General features: G+C 36.8%; 1 protein-coding gene across 4 annotated transcripts in view; it reads left to right on the top strand.

The window, feature by feature from the left end:
- The window catches only part of LOC129780443 (sodium/potassium/calcium exchanger Nckx30C), a 247784-nt gene that overhangs the window by 149356 nt on the left and 80189 nt on the right, over positions 1–18239 (top strand). For 2 of the 4 annotated variants that reach the window (XM_055788726.1, XM_055788725.1), the window contains exon 3: positions 6809–6874. The exons of the other annotated variants lie outside the window; for them this stretch is intronic. In XM_055788726.1, the coding sequence (XP_055644701.1) occupies positions 6809–6874 (66 nt within the window). The remainder of the gene's footprint in view (positions 1–6808; positions 6875–18239) is intronic. 4 annotated transcript variants of the gene reach the window in all.

The following is an 18239-nucleotide window of genomic DNA, read 5'->3' as shown; positions in this document are numbered from 1 at the left end:
AAGAGCTATAAAATAACATAAAAACGTATCAATCGATTGTGGTATCATTGGAGTAAAAATCAGAACATAGCATAACTGAATGCTCGAAACAAACATATTTTTTCACATTTTATGCAGTTGTTGCGTGTTTTCGGGTCTTTTATCGAAGAGAAGAATGTATAACGACCTTCTAGATAATTACCAGATGATAAAGGTTCTGGAATATAAAGTTTGCATATTTCTAATATTCTTTGTTTCTGTTTTCTTGGTAAACTAAGAATCAATGCCTTTTTTTAGATGAGGCGCAAAGAGATAATATAAAAGAATTTCTAGGAACATGCTTTTCTTTTTCTTGTTTTCTTGTCGATATTGTCCATTATTGAAAAATATCCCCGGAACTGTAACGGTTAAAAATTATCATAAGCTACCGATCAGTTTATAGTTTACTGTTTACAATTCTTCCAGAAGTGAAGTTTTTTCACAAGTGTGAATATGTATGACCATTATATTTAGCGAATAACTATACGAAAGTCGAACATTTATATTTTGTATTTGAACGTATGAATCTAACGACGAATATATCGACGAATAGTTAAAATATGGATACGTTCAATCCAGTTACAAAAGGGACTGAAATCAAATAAGAATAGTCCTGTAATGATCTTATGCATTATATTCAATAAATATTCCACGCCACTAACATTATTTTATTTATTTCATTCAACAATATTATAGAATATGAAAAAAGGCACTTGTCCAAAAAAGTTGCTCCTATACTCGCGTCGGTGTGTCAGACCGAAAGTGTTAAAAAAGTGACACACGTCCCCTTTGTACCAACACATGCGATACGCTAAACGATGACGAACGACGAATAACGAAGCTAGAGAGAATCGCAAAGTCGTAGTGTTAATATTTCCTAAGAAATGAACGAGTTATTGATTTCTCGGTCTGACAGACCAATGCGCGAGTATAGGAGTGTTAAATACCAGTATTTCATAATTTCAATACCGAAGTAACACTTTATCAGTGTAGCTTTGGTATTGGAAGTGCTCTTTTTAGTATTGGAATAATATTGTAGGACCTGATAAAAAATTATTTCTGCATTTCAATATATAGATCTGCTCGAATGATATGATTGATTAATTGTTTATTTCGCCATTTTATGAACTACATATAAATACTACACGAAGCTTCGAAGGAAATCCTATTGCTCAATTATTAGAATGAGTAAAAAAATCATTTTAGAGCCGATATTTTTAAAAATAAAACGGTTCTACAGGATCCAGTTTTCTTCCAGTTTTTTGAAAAATATTATTGGCAACCCTGCATACACATACTCATTTCCTCTGAGCTCTTTTGTTGTTGAGCATAGGGGCCTCGAAGAAATCAAAAACTTTATTCCACATCCGGAGACCATTCGGGTTATCCTAATGAGGTCAAAAACACTTGAAGTGGTCTCCAATGAGCTAGTTTTGACAAACCAAGACGTTCGATATGTCGAATGATGGGATTCGGTTCTGGTCATTCGTGGTGCTTTTTTGTTAAATAGTTATTTCTCACTTGTTTGAATAGTAATTACAAGTATTTGATTACTTATTCAACTCATCAAGTATCGGCTAGAAGTGAATCTATAAATATTGCTTTGATGTGCTGAAAATAAGTTTCTTTACAATACTTAAAAATGGGAACGAAAATGCTTTTCAGAAAAATATTAATTTTCCATGTAATTATTTTTTTAATTTTTTATTTTTTCATTAGGGTGACCATTTCCAGTTTAGGGCTGTCCGAAACATCAACTTTTTCCTCAATTTTTTTCCAAAAATGACTTTTTACAAAAATTCATAACTTTTAAATTACTAGACCGATTCAGATGATCGACATATGAAATTAAAGTCAATTACCTGGTCTTTTTTGAAAAATTACTCTTTTAGTATTGGAAGAAGCAGAAAATTTAAATTCTGCTCTAGTTAATATTGAATGTTTTCGTTTTTTATTGTTTTCATAATCAAGGGACCAAATGCGCTATATTTTTTATATTTTTTCTGGAAAGCTGTGGATTTTTCACATAACATATGTCGAAATTAATTAATTCTACGACACCAACACATTTACACGAAAAACTTGTACCTTTTAGAAGTGATCGTGTATGGAATTATGTTATGATTCACAGCACGTCCCATTATTGTAATACTTTTTTGTAAGGGGAATAGCATTTTGGAATCGGCTTCCTAGCGATATTAAAAATAATGTTTCACTTAACGGTTTCCGCAAAGACAGCATTGAGTGGTTCAACGGGAGGAATTAGCACGACTGAGTAGTACATTTTATTGTGAGATAAATTGTTAGTTTGCATTCAGAACAGAATACGTTAGATACTCGCGCGTTGCAGTAATTTAAAAGGAATTTTCCTTACACTGTAGCCTTTATAAAAATAAATTGATATTGAAATTGAAACCAGAGAGGCGTTTTTGTTTTCGTTTTTGAGTTATGATTTTTCAAAGTTAACTGATGGTTTCCTCTTTTTTACAACACAAAAATTCATATCTTTGATCTACTGGACCGATTCAGATGATCGACACATAAACTTAAGGCCAATTAGAAAGTCTTTTTTGAAAAAATATTAGACTTACGAAAAAAATGGATTTTGATTTCGTTATTATTGATTGTAGTAGTTTTTTATAGTTTACATGGTTTCAGGACCAAGGATATATTTTTGATATTTTTTCTTGAAAGCTGATGATTGTTTACATAACATATCTCGATATCAAAGATTTTTTTCGTTTTTGAAATATGATTTTTCTAAGTTAATCGATGGTTCCAAAAAACAATTTCCCCCCTTTTTCCACTACAAAAATTCATAACATTTGAACTACTAGATCGATTCACATGATCGACATATCAAATTGAAGCTTATGAGTTAGTTGTTTGGAAAAATATTACTTTTACGAAAAATTTGGTTTTTGTTTTTGTAATTATTGATTGAGTTAGTTTTTTATAATTACTTTTGTATTTTTTTATGGAAAGCTGAGCATTTCTCGATATCAGAAATGCTGTTTTTTCTTTTTTGAATTATTATTTTGCAAATTTTACATGTTTTAAGTCTTCGTTCAACATTCCTATGTGACTAGACTAGACCTATGCGAATAGAATCCAATCTTCCCGCCAGTGTAATAGTTTTTCAAAGAAGGTTGGCCGAGGTGTTTTGATATATAAAAGGTTTCAATATTGAATTTAATTTTGCTGTTTTTGATCGATTTGGCGTGGAATTGCTCTATATTGAATAAGGAGAATATAATATTAAAGTATGGACTTTTGTCAAAGACGTCAACTTTCCATCTCTTATAGCTTTTGAAATATTTTATTAGGCTGTCAAAAAAGTCCTGCGGTATTTTTTTTGAATTTTCATTTGTTCATAAAATTAGTTACAATCATCTGTTTTAAGTCAAAAATGCGCCGTTTTGTTCGATGACTTGTTCACAACGAGATGCCAACTTCATAATACCCCTGTTATAGAAGCTCGCTTCCTTATTGTCAAAAAACTCGGATAACCAATTTTCACAGGCTTCTTTTGTGGCTAACTTCTGACTACCTAGCTCGTTCGCCATGGACAAAAACAGGTGGTAGTCACTTGGTGCAAGGTCCGGACTATACGGCGGATGCAAAAGAACCTCCCATCCGAGCTCCCGGAGCTTCTGGCGCGTCACCAAAGAAGTGTGTGGCCTGGCGTTGTCCTGATGGAAGACAATGCGGCCTCTGTTTATCAAAGATGACCTCTTCTTCATGAGTGCTACCTTCAAGCGGTCCAGTTGTTGGCAGTACAGGTCCGAATTGAGCGTTTGGCCATAGGGAAGCAGCTCATAATAGATTATTCCTTGACAATCCCACCAAACACACAGCAGAACCTTCCTGGCTGTTAATGAGGGCTTGGCCACCGTCTGAGCCGCTTCAGCGGGCTTCGACCGCGACCGTTTGCGCTTCACGTTGTCGTAAGTGACCCACTTTTCATCGCCAGTCACCATCCGCTTCAGAAACGGGTCGATTTTGTTGCGATTCAGCAGCGATTCACATGCGTCGATACGGTCAAATATGTTTTTTTGCGTCAATGTGTGTGGCCCCCATACATCGAGCTTCTTTGTGAATCCAAGCTTCTTCAAATGGTTAATAACGGTTTGATGACTTATCCCCAGCTCTTGGCCGATGCTACGGCTGCTACTATGCCGGTCTTTCTCGGCTAATTCAGCGATTTTGTCGCAATTTTCGACGACAGGCCTTCCGGAGCGTGGCGCATCTTCGACGACCTCTACACCAGAACGAAAACGTTGAAACCATCGTTGTGCGGTGGAAATGGAAACTGTATCGGGTCCATAAACTGCACAAATTTTATTGGCAGCTTGAGATGCATTTTTGCCTTTGTCATAGTAGTACTGTAAAATATGTCGGATTTTCTCTTTATTTTGCTCCATATTTGCGACACTATAACTCACGAACGACTTAACCAAACAAAACACTGTCAAGGACTATATTATAGCGCGCCTTTCCAACAAGCTAGTATGACTCGATACAATGAATACAACTAGAACTACGCGCTTACAACGTATGACTCGATACAATGAATACAACTAGAACTACGCGCTCACAACGACACCTCGCGGAAATACCGCAGGACTTTTTTGACAGCCTAATATATGGCATCCTGATGGAAAATTATTCAAACAACCGAAAGTTGTCAATTTATTTTCTTCGTCTCAGAACAACAGTTCATATGGTATAAGAAGGTTATTTCGAGCAATAGCAACGTGAGAAATGACTGATTCATTCGACTATTCGTTATTAATGATAATCAATCATCCCACTCAACAACGAATGACTGTTGACATTAGGGAATATTCATATTTTTCATAATTTGTAACACATGTTTTCATTTGAAATTAAACTCATTTCTGTGAATTTATGTTGTGAGATGACAATGATGAATTGGAATTGTTAACCTCCACGGAAATAAACATTTTTTGAGCTCGAGCGAGTGTCGGCACCAGGCACTTCTAAATCGCTCCACAGAACACGGACACTCGATTGTGGAAAAGCGGAACTATAATTAGGTCAACGTTCGAGTTCCAGTAGAATCAGCTGACGAGCGCTCGCAAGTGTTGGATGCAAGAGCTAAAAATAATTGTTTGGATCCTAATTAGTAGCATGTACTCAGAAAATAAATTAGCGTGGTTTTCATTCGTGAAGTATCGCGTACCCAGTTTGCCGTGGGACCATCTTCGAGAGCAGATGGAACGCTACTATCGTTAATGCATTTTGACCAAAAAACAGATACCCTTATATTCGTTCGCTTAGCCCCTACGGAAATACGTTTCCAAATTTCATGTCCCGAGTACTTGAGGAGGTTATAATTACTGATTAATCGAACAAGAAATCTTGAAAATTACTTTTTACGGTTTCAGTTAATCATCAGAAGTAATAAATTATCCTACAAACCGTTTCCCCTTCTGTTCTGAACACCAAAATTCACCGTGAGCGGTCATTAGAGCCAAGGACAGCCAAATAGACCATTGTAAGAAACCGTTTTTATTATTTTCTTTTTCCTTCTCATTTCTAAAGCGGGCCATGTTCATGTCGTTACATATTTCACCAAGTTGAAAGTGAAAGGTAATTTACGATATATCCACTAATTAGCATCATGGAAATGCCACACACGTAACATGATCTCACAATCAACGAAAATTGTCATGCTTTGTTCTTCTGGAACAGTACGTACATAATAACTTGAATATTAGTGGCATGAAAATTGTATTGTGATGTTTCCATTACTCCTCGTGGAAGACGGAGAGGTAAATACAGTTTTGAAACATTTACGATGTCATGGGGGTTTTGCTTTTTAGAAGCATGATTTCCATCCAGAAGAGCATGGCGTGATTTTTCTCGTAATTTACGGCTTCGAATTTTGTCGAAGCACTTTGCCTGTAGCTACGGAGGCAATGTATAAAATAAATCGATGCGGGAATAGGTTTTGTTTAAAATATCAGTAAAGTGACAAAAACATTTTCTATCCGCGATAGCAATCTTCCCCAGAGACAGCAGTACCGTGTGCCCCATAACCCGCTCCAGGATATGTTTATGAGTACCTAACCAGAAAACGGCAAACCTCACACAAACACTGCGAGTGAAACTGTCCCCCGTAATTGCAATCGAAAGCTCCATATTTTTGCGGCGTTATCTGATTTCGTTTTCACGACGAAATTTATAACATACCGGAATGGCTTTTCGGAAAGTAAAGAGACGCCGTTCCTTAGCCGTGCCCTGCGATGTCCTTGATGTGATACTGGAAGGGTATATACGTAATGTTAAGCAAATATATTAATGGAAAAATGCGGAAAAACTGAGCCGAAACGCGTAGGATTTTTTTTTGGGTGAAAGTGTGCTAATTTCGTTCTTCTGATGTATTGTCGACCCCGTTGAATCCTGTATCATTTGGTGCTGAGATAAATGTTATTAGGGACACAAAATAAATATGAACGATTAGCTTACATATCCGAAAATCCGGAGAATCAAAGGAAACATGACAATTTACAATACGCTCATAAAGACTGGTACAAGTTTTACACATCATGGACCAATTAGAACGGATTGATGGTACTTATTTTTTCGCTGTGTTTTGTGTTTCGTCATTTCGTCACGATAAGTTATCCATTTTTTGGAATGAATTGATTTTCCAAGCAGGAACCATACTTTTTTCATCATGCGACTCAACCAGCAATACAAAAACAAAAATTCCTACTCATCTTCTAAATTACTGTTTCGATCGGTTCAATTGATTCAACAGGAAATTGGCTTGCTAGAAGAGTATAAACGACCGGGAAATCGAGATAACGAGAGTCTGCAGCTGCAAGTAAGTCGACTTTCATATCTAGCTTTTTTGGTTGACTGACTGATCAACTGATCTGCGTGTTTTGCTCAAAATTATCCCATCTGTTTTCAACCCGTCCATTTCAAAATGATAACAAACAAAAATTGCGGCATAACTGCACATTTTCTCATCCATTCTCACAGACCACCTTCAAGCTGTAGAGCACGTTGTGATCTAGAAATTATGTCAAATATTGTACAAAAAAGCATTAAATTAAATTAAAGTTTCTTTTTCCTAACGTTGGCTTCAAAGATTAGCACATAGTCCGCAAACAGGCGACGAAGTAAAGGTATGATTGCTACAGAATATAGTCACGACTTATAACTACTGAAAAAACCGGCACATGTTGTATAACTAAATGAACACGAAAATTGTACAATCGACGGCAAATCAATCAATTCTAAATGTATATTGAATCCGTCGTCGGTCATACATTGTTTCAAAAATGTTTTTCTATATATATATATATATATATATATATATATATATATATATATATCAAAATAATGAAACAATACTGCAATAATTGATTTTGAAAAGAGCAATCATAGTTTGGAAAAAAATGTGCAGTTTGTGGCTCTTTTTAAATTTTACAGTCTGACAACACAATGAACGATACCAAAACACTAAAAACTAAATATCACAAGAGTTAACACATATACAATATAGTTAAACTTTTTTTTGTTCCAATTGTTGTTCCAATCTATATTTCCATTTTGTATCATATTTAATTGATTATCACATAATACATAATGTACCACAACATCAAATACATGCCAATTGTACCGAACACCGATTTGAAAAAAAAAACATGTTCCATTCGAAATAATGATTAAAACCAGTCTTCAGAAAACATACGTTGCGCTTCACTCGAGTTTAATTTTCATCAACGCGAGTTCATAACAAACACAAATTCTCTCTTGGTACGGAGTGTGTTAAATTATTAAACACGAGAGCGACGAATGAACACAGCGCAGAATTTAGATACTCAACATCGCTTCTCACTTGTGTGATGCGCGCCCTATTTTATACACACACACACATCAAATTCTAGCGCCTGCTTTGTCTTCGCTCGAACTAAACGAAGCATAAAAACAACACCGTATGCGCTTGTGTGAAGAAAAAACCTCAACAGAGAAAGCAAACCAGATTCAAGCGCAGTATAAAACAGGTATAGAATACGGCGCAAAATACGGCGTAAAACTCGGCGCAAAAACGGTGCTGACAACAAAACTTTCGATTTATGTTTCAGAGCGTGCTTATTCGCCAGAGCGCATGTGCGTACAAAAAGTGAGAGCTCAACTGAGTAAAAAAATTTGTTACACATCTGCACCGCGTTGCATTCTGAAGACTGATTAAAAGAAGGTGAATACAAATTATGCACCATTTCTAGTTACACGATTTCAAATCTTTCGGTCAATTTTTGGTTCCTTTGTGGCTTTTGTGGTGGGTCGGTGAAAGTATTGACGCGTTCCGAGAAATTTTTGTCACACCTTTGTACGAATCAAAGCGCGATACAGCAAATACGCCACCCTTATAGGCAAACATAAGGGTGGCGTATTTGCTGTATCGCTAATATCGCTAATATAGTGCTAAACGCAGGAACTTCTAAGCTCAGTACTTCCTACGGGTTACGGGTATTCTACTGTGTGTGATGAAGCATTTTCATGAAGAAAAATGATTTTGTTTCCCGTTTTAATCGTTTAATAATTTAAAACGGAAATACCCTGGTTTGGAGAGTGAATCATGTGGGGTATATCTTCGAAGCTTCAAACGTTTTTTGCAGTATTTGATGAATCAATGTCATAAAGAAAAAATGATTTTGTGTTGCATTTTGTGATATCCTGATCGTTCTTTAAGCGGCGAATAGTCCATCTACGTGAATAATTACTAACCGGAAGAATACTAGATTGACGATCAAGCCACATGGGACTTGGAAGATCAGTTGCTGTATGTGATTTAACGTTTTTTATCCAATTTGTTTATTTATTTAGGCTCATTTTAGCATTTTAGCTGTTACACAGCGGGATTCTATCATGTAAACATGTACACATGTTACATGTTTTTTATGTTGTATGTTTATCGCATCTATCATATTGTAAATTACACAGTACCCATTTAGGCGTAAGAGAATACCTTCTGTTTCACTGTTCAGTTAGACCAGACAACGGAGACAGTTGTTATGATCATTGTTGAGTCATCGTTAGCTCGATGTTTCTTTTTGAAGCAGAGCTTATATAGATGGAGAGAGGCAAGGACTCCGACCGCGTATCGATCTCCATCACTGATGATTATTGCGAGAACGTAGTTATTCTATAACAACACAAAGATGGTCAATTGAGGGGCCCTGAGTTTTGAACTCACGATCGATCACTTGGTTAGCGAACGCCCCACCAATGTGTGATGTGTTTTTCCAGGGTCCCATGAGACATATATCACAAATCTCAGGTTTAGTATCAATTATTCCACCAGGTTCCTAAAGTTTTTGAAAACCCACACCCACAACAAAACATAGAACATTGTTTTCCTGCCAAAACGATTCTCCATCTTGCCATCTTGTTGCGATCGAAGTCCATGTTTATTGGTTTGAGCTTCCTTAAATGAGTTAATCTAATTTGTTCGCTTTGGTCTGTGCGTAAAATAAGTATAGTTTTGTAAACCGCAATGCGTTTTCCTAACACGGATTAGATCGATTTTCTAGTCTGCGTTAGGGAAACGCCTTGCGGTCTATACAAATATGGGATATTAGATTTTCTATTTCCAATGCTTTGTAAATTATCATCAATTGAAAATTTTATAATTATATTGCAATAGATTGTCAGGAATTATCCAAATCGATCGGAGAAAAACTCTCTCGAATCCGTCACGTAAATATCATTTACCTTAATCCATAACTAGTATTGGATCGTTATTTTGACAAATCTGTAGAGTAGTGCGAGTCAAAGGTGCGCACGAGGCAAAAGTGCGCATTGGCCATTTTGAAGCAAACGAGCATAAAAATTCTACAACAGTGTATTCGTTTGATACATTATTACACCAGCAGCTCACACATATAAACACGATACATTTCATGAAAGTGGCAAAAAGTTATGAGGTAAAAAGAGTTTTGCGATGTTTTGATCTAATTTTTTCAGTTTTGGAGATGACGATTTACTTACCTACCATAACGGGAAAGTTCGAAACTACACTGTCAAGGAAACCTTCCTTTTATAGTAGATGATAGTGCATATTCGTTTTTGTGAAAAAGTTCAAGAGCTTTTTTTTTAAAAATTCGATTAGTTCAAAAATTGCTTGTGGAGCAAAGGTGCGTAGTGGCTGTGGGGTAAAAGTTCGCACTAGTGTTTCGCTCTGAAAAAAATTTATAAAATGTTTTCAACAAATTTTTTAACGGGACCCACAAGAATAAAGCTGATTTGAAGAAATGCACTCCAGAAATGCTCAAATGGCCCGACAGAGGCTTCGGGAGGGTGTCTCGAAGCGTCGGATTGCGGCAGACCTCGGTATTTCTGAATCAGCTCTGAAGAAGAGGCTCATATTAGAAAGTGATTTACGATTTGAATCTTCTTTATTGACATATCTATTTCTGCTGGGATTTGTCAGCGAGCACCTAGGGCAGTTCAGATAGGTTACAAGTGAGCAGTCTGAGGATCTGGCGGAACACTGCAGAGCACTGGACAAATCTTTCTATGGTACTCTCAAAGATTTACGGCATCTGGCGTTTGATTTTACGGAAATCAACAACCTCCAGCACGAATTCAACCAAGTTGCAAAACTGGCTAGAAAAGATTTTGATTCTAGCTTCATGAGGAACCATCGGCTGTCTCTTCGAACCCCACAACAGCGCAACGAAGCAAAAGCGCTCCAAGGCAAAGCGTCGGAATCCTCAGAACCGAAATCCAAGATGATTAATAAAAATAAACATTTGCTTAAAAATAATTCTAAATTAATTTCAAATGAAGAATGTTTTTATTTTCTTCATGCGTTCAATTCAATAACGGTTATGTTTCGTTTATGTTTATGTTTATGTTTTCACAATAAACTTCAAAGAAATATTGTTTTTTTCGACAATGAGTTTCAAATAAATCAAGTGAAGGTAACTATGTATTTATAAACTTGGTCTAAATAAATAAAAAAGGATTGGTTTATATGTCAAAAAAGAAATTATCTTCTTCTTCTTGGATGGCACCAACGTTCCCAGTGGAACTTTTGCCGTCTCAACGTAGGTATTACTTGCGTCATTTTAGTTAGTAGTACTCAGTTGAGATTTCTATGCCAAATAACACGCCCTGAATGTATTCTAGAGTGGCAAGTTCTAGAATACGCGTGACCACAGTGCAAGTCGGAAGAAATTTCTTTGACGAAAAATCTCCCGGCCAGAACGGGAATCGAACCCGAACCCCCGGCATGATAATGTGTGACGCTAACCACTCGGCCACGGGAGCACAAAAAAAAATTATATGTATACCACGAGTATAGATTACGTACATAAAAATAATTTCTGTGGGAACTTGAGTGTTCGACATGATTTATATCAATATGTCAATTTTGGGTGGGACGAAGTTCGCCGGGTCAGCTAGTTTGTTAAAAAAACGAATTCTGTTTCAAATGTCGGACATATTCGGATATCTTATATTGTCAGTCTCCTCCCTCTCAAAAATGTCCACGTAGTATGTTCGACCATAACACCCACTCTTCTCCACCCATAAAAACCATTAAATACCCCCCTCCTGCCTACTGGATGGTACCTACACTCTTCAGTAATGATGCTACTCCCGCTTCTGATGATAAACCATTTATTTTTGGTATAAGTTATCTCAGAAGCTCAATTCAATAAGTGCTTCCACTATGGGGCAAAGGTGCGCATTTGTCTTTTCGTATTAAAATAGGTATTTGTCCAATTACAAACACAACTCGAGAAATGCTTGTACTACGTTTCGAAGGTAATATATATAGTTACAATTTGGTAAGCAAACCGAATTTTATTTGCTTTTATTTCAAGAGTTATTGGACGACAACAGTCAGGTGCGCATTTGCCCCGCATTACTCTAAATTATGAAACCCAAAAAATCTGTAATCTGTACAGATTCTTGGATTTAAAAAGTCTGTAAAATCTGTAGAAATACAGATTATTCTGTAGCAAGCATTTAGGGGAAATGGGGGCATAGTGGTCACCCCTAAGGCAGAGGTTTTCAAATGGTGCTCCGCGAAGTTATAGCAAATGCTCCGCTTGAAAATCCACCTTGAAAAAAAACATTCTTCAAATTAATTTCACTGCGCATTTAGTGATTTATCTTGTATGTTTCGAGTCAGATGTCGTGCAACTACGACACACAACCGAAATAGAGCTGTTACCATTTGGATGACGTCAATTAAATAGGATTTGTTCTATTGATATAAAAACGTAAGTGCTCCGTCAAATATGTTTGCTATAAAAAGTGCTCTGCCATAAAAAAATACCGCTTCTCAAACCACTGCCAAACAGTGGTTTGGTGTTGATATCACACATTGACGAAAAAAAGTATGCTAATTCGCAAAGATCTTACTAAAAAGATTAATTTGTTAGGAGAAATTTAAGGTGTGCTTAGAATAGAGATTGTTTTCAATTTGTTGGAATAAATAATTAGCGAAAAACTAATCGCCAATTTTTCTTGCGCGCATAGTTGGTTAAATGTGTGTGTCATTAATATATATCAAAAGAATGTATTCAAAATATTTTGTATCAAATAAATGGAGAGTATCGTTAAGTGGCATGTGTATACTCAATTTTGCGATAGACTGTATATCACTCAAGAGTAGAATAAAGTGTTCTTGTTCCCGAATTAATCTGAGTGTTTCAGTTTGTTTTGTTCAATTTATCAATCAATGGGAACGTAATGGTAAACGTAGTTCTATAAAATAGGTTTGGTAATCGAGCCTTTCAAAAGATTCAAAGTTCGTTTCAGTCGAAGTTGACGTGGAAATGAAAGTACAAATTTTCACTCCGATCGGTTCAGTAGTTTCCAGGTCCATGAGAATCAGACAGGAAGACTGAAAGACTGGCAGATATCACTTCAGTTTTATGTATATACGAGGTCTGTTCAAAAAGTATCGCGACCTTCGAACTCACGCGGATTACGTATGTCTGATTCTAGATTTTTTGTGGCATTATGTTGGTACTCATGTCTCTCACATATGCTGATAAGTAGGTGAGAGGGAGGCAAGTTGGCGACGTTAAGCTTTGGCGAGCCATCTTGGAATTATTCTTTTTTTTAATGTAGATGCTGATTCATATAGCCTGAAGTGTTTTCTATCATATTATCTATTGTATGGGCAAAAAAAACTAAAAAAAACTTGTCCACCCAAAAGCTTTGCGCAAAAAGCGTCGAATTCGCCATCATGCCTCCACGTGGAGGCAAGATGGCGAATGCCTTGAGGCATGTTGGCGAATATGGTTTGGTCACCTAAAAATCAACAGTGGAAACAGTGGAAATGCTATTTTCATCAACACTGTAAATGTCACACGCAGGACAACGATACTGAGCTCGTATATCTCCCAAAGTTCGAAAAAATAAGTCACAATTTTCTCTATTGAACGCCATTAATCGAGCAGCTGAGGTATTTTCTGGCTTTCTCAAAGATAGCTTATGAGCGCATGTTCCTTGAAATGGTGCTCTATGCCATTTTTAACCACAAACGAATAGGCAATTCTTCAAAGCTGGACCTGAATGTGGCTTTAAAGCGGCCTTTATTGGACGACGTATCCTGAAATTGATACAGATTTAATATTTCTTGCATAAAGAACATGGAAGCGCAAATGCTGAATTGAAAATCTAACCTCCATGTCTGGATATTTTCGTCGATAGCGTCTCAAAGTTGGTTCTGGCACACCGAACTGTTTTGAAGCACCCAGAACAGACAAACCTTTTTCTAGAGCTTTCATAACATTCTCCAAACTGGTGTCCGACCAATATTGGTCTCTTTTTCGCTTATAAGTTCTAACCATCTGCAATAAAAACCGAAAATTAACATAATGTTGCAGTTCGCCAACTTACCCCCAAGCGACTTTTTCAAGAAAAAAAAATTTAGCTGAATAAAATTCATGATTGAAACTCGCTGGAAACAAACAGATTATGTACAATAGAGTACTTTTATCATGCATAAAATTATTTTGAAATTTTAACTTTTCTCATAAAGTGGATAATGAAATTTGAAAAAAAAAAAAAAACGGGAAAAAATAACAAAATCACGATTTTTCTCATTTTTATTTTTCACTTTTTTGTGATAACATTTTCGACAGAGTTACCGAGTACAAAGATTGGCCTTGTTGTGATGCATCTTCAGTAAAAAGTAGGTGGCGCTACCTTCAGTACAACGAGTCAAATTACCGATTCGTCATCTTGCCTCCCTCGCCAACTTGCCTCCCTCTCCCCCATAGCTATTTTGAATGTTCAGTTAATTTTTGACAACCGCTTTTCTTACACGTGTTTCGGTTCATCTTCGATTTTTGCCTATTGCCTATCTCTAGAGAAATCCTTTCGTAGTGCTGAAGCAAAATCGGCTATAGCTATGTAAATGCTTAATGGAATGCGATAGAGTGGACTACTATTTCTACAAGAGCTGTACTAAAAGTAACACGATTTTTGTATAGCCATGAATTACTTAAAGGGCGAACACGAAATCATTGCGACACCGAAAATGTCATGCCAATTTTCTTATAATGTTTAGAATCAAACCAAAATTTTAGGGTAGTTTTATACATATATTTACTTCAAAAATCAAAAGAAAAGTTAATCGATGGAGCGTTGAGTGTGAAATTGAACGCATTTTCGCTTGATGCCCTCCATCAAAGTCTTTACAGTGTCATCCGGTACCAGTTTCTCAGTTTTTTTTTCATTTTCTTAACATGTCCTTCTCGTCTTTGACTGTCTTCTTGCTCTTCCGAAGTCCCCGCTGCATTATTGCCCAGTACTGCTCCACCGGGCGCAGCTCCGGACAGTTTGGCGGGTTCATGTCCTTTGGAATAAAATGGACAGAATTGGCCTCATACCACTCCAGGACACTTTTAGAATAGTGGCATGATGCCAAATCCGGCCAAAATAGCGGAGCTTTGTCGTGCTGCTGCAAGAACGGCAAAAGGCGCTTCTAGAGGCACTCAGATTTGTAGATCTCGTCATTTACTGTGCCCTTTGTCACGAAAGGCTCACTCCTCAGTCCGCAAGAGCAGATGGCCTGCCAAACGAGATATTTGGAGGCGAACTTCGACATTTTCTTCTTCTTAAATTTGTCATCCACATCGAACTTGCTCTTTCCGGTGAAAAACTCCAACCCCGGAATTTGCTTAAAATCGGCTTTTATATACGTTTCGTCGTCCATCACCCAGCAGCCATATTTTGTCAGCATCTTCTCGTAGAGCTTCCGTGCCCGATTGTTGCCGCTCATCGCGGTTTGGGAAGTTCTGTACCTTGTATGTATGTAGTCCAGCTCTCTTTTTTGCATTCTGGACGTAGCTCTGCGACATGCCGATCTTTTTAGCCAAATCACGGCTTGAGTCGTTGGGATTTGCTTTAATCATCCTGTTCACCATTCCCTCCGCCTTTTTGCTCTCCGGTCCCGATTTTCTTCCAGCTCCTTTGCCGTGGTCCAACGTCAACCGCTCCTGGAACCGCTTCAACACTCTGAAGACGGTTGAATGGTGAATGTTCAACATTTTTCCCAACTGCCGGTGCGACAGGTCAGCAAATTCCAGGTGTTTGGAAAGAATTTGTTCTCTCGACTCGCGTTTTCGTTGAATCGAAAAACACGACTTCGAGTTTGACAGCATGTAGACAATACACATCAATGAGAAAGTGTGCAAAATTTGGTTGATTTGTACCAAATGGTAAACAAGTTGTGTTGAATGTGTCGCAATAATTTCGTGTTCGCCCTTTATATTATAAAATTTTGATTTGTAAGATTTTAAAAAAGCATTGGAAATAGAACTTCTAATGTCCCATATTTGTATAGACCGCAAGGTGACTCAAAAGTCTCAAAAGTGACTCAAAATTCTTCAAAAATAAGATAACTATAAATACGGGTGCTCCCGTGGCCGAGTGGTTAGCGTCATAACTAACATGCCGGGTGTTCGGGTTCGATTCCCGTTCTCGTTGGGGGAATTTTTCGTCAAAGAAATTTCCTCCGACTTGCACTGTGATCACGCGTATTCTAGAGCTTGCCACTCAGAATGCATTCAAGGCGTGTTATTTGGCATAGAAATCTCAACTAAGTACTAATAAAAAATGACGCAAGTAATACTACGTTGAGACGGTGAAGTTCCTCTAGGAACGTTAGTGCCATTGAAGAAGAAGAAGAAGAAGAAGAAGAAGATAAATACGGGCTCAATGTTCAATAGTTATACTGCCAAACAAGCAGGTGACGACTTTGACCCCACTACCCCACACTGTAGCAAAAATACAATGTTGCATTGAGGTTTAATGAAAGTTTATTCAGTTACAGAGCATACTTGCTTACATTGCTTACATTTTGTACAATAATTTATATCAACAACATAATTTTGCACCACGAAGGAATGGGAAGACACGAAAATGAGAAGAAGAAAACGATAAATTTCGGGGCTTCGTAATAAATGAAATTACATACTTACACTAATACCAATTTTGATTTTATGGAAAATAGGATGGGTTACCCAAAAAAACCCAAATTTCTAATTTCTCATTTCATTGTATCATCGGTATGGCGAATGAAATTGGAATGTCTCAAGATACGCTCGATCTAAACTAGCGAACACATAGTTGAAATTACTAACCTGCTTTACCAGCCGTTCGATGCAGACTACTTGAAAAGCACCAACTGAAAGGTAAATCTTTGCTTTTAAACTTATGTCTCGATAACTTTCCTAACATGAGACCCGAAATTGTGATATTTCAAAATTACTTCATCACATTGTACGCTCACGCAAAAAAATCGAATAGCTCCTTATAAAAAAAAATTCACTCCGTCGATAGTAACATTGCATTCCCCACTTCGGGACGATAATATTCGGCTACACGTTCAGTCTGATCGGATGGTTTTTAGTGTCAAGATGTACAATTCACAAGAACGTGTATTTTTAGTGAAATCGTATTACTCGAGCAACCGAAGCCTCAATGAAATTTTGTCCTCTTGTGGTAAGAATTTCAACATTTCTCGTCGTTGATTGCTTCCTCTGGGGGTACGTGAAGGATCGTTGCTATGCTAATGAGTCACAAAATTTGTAGGAACTTAAAGAAAAAATAACTCGGATTTTCAACAGCATCGAAGTCGTAATGTTGAAGTTGTGTATGAAGAATTTTGTTCACCGTTTAAAACGTGTTATCGAAAAAAGAGGGGGTCACATCGAAAATGTCCTAAATTAAGCTTTATTTTCGGTTTTTAAAAATAAAAATCGGTTCCATTTTGTAGAAATTATTAAAATTTGTTGCGTGAGCGTTTAATCTGAAAGACCCTGTAGTAATTTTTTCTGTAAAACTACACCCAAACTAATGTTGGCAGAAAACATATCATCTTTGGCAGAAAAAATGCTTTTTCGTATGCTCTAGGGTGTGTGGGAACAGACCTTTCTTTCTCTCAGAACGTCAGCTTGGAATTGTACACAAAAAAGTCCAAACGATTCCAAGCAAAGATCGAACCAAGGCCGGCTGGAATGCAAGGCTGTTTTACACGACTACGCTATACACATAGCCGCTGATGATGTTGTCCACATGAGTGAGAATATTACACCACATTATAAAATTAATTTGGATCTTGTGAAAAGGAAAGCTTAAACGTAAATTTGTATCCTTTTCAGGACGTGGACCGTGTATGTGGCAAAACATGTGATAAGGGTTTATGCGCGCTTATTTGCAATGTGTCTCTTGTTTCGCTCTTTTATATTGTTCTTATAGTGCTATCGCATATATAATATACAAATTCTGTACCAGTATGGGAAGGTAGGACGTTTTTTGTTATTTTTAAGCTCATTTAATAAATTTAATAAGTTTAATTAATCAGGATGTCAAAACATCTGCTTAAAATCATTAAAAAAATATTTAAAAAATGTTGGACGATACTAGCGTTTGTTTTTTAATGTTATTTAATGTCTGTTATTTAGTTCAGTTTGTAAACAATTGTAACATTCACGCCACACTACACCATAATTAGTTCTTATGCGAGAGGTAAAGAACCAAGAACCAAAAAAAAGAAGCTCTTTATGTCTTGAAGTTTCAAGTATTCAATTTAGCAGTTCACAATCAAGCCAACGCAATTCAATTTCTTTCAATATCAACTCACCTGGCTACTGTTTTACACTGCCATAGTTTTCTCAGCCATTCGCCATATTCGTATCGATTTTCCT

Source organism: Toxorhynchites rutilus, chromosome 3, assembly GCF_029784135.1.
Source record: "Toxorhynchites rutilus septentrionalis strain SRP chromosome 3, ASM2978413v1, whole genome shotgun sequence".
Lineage (NCBI taxonomy): Eukaryota > Metazoa > Arthropoda > Insecta > Diptera > Culicidae > Toxorhynchites > Toxorhynchites rutilus.
This window is presented reverse-complemented; position numbering and strand designations above follow the sequence as displayed.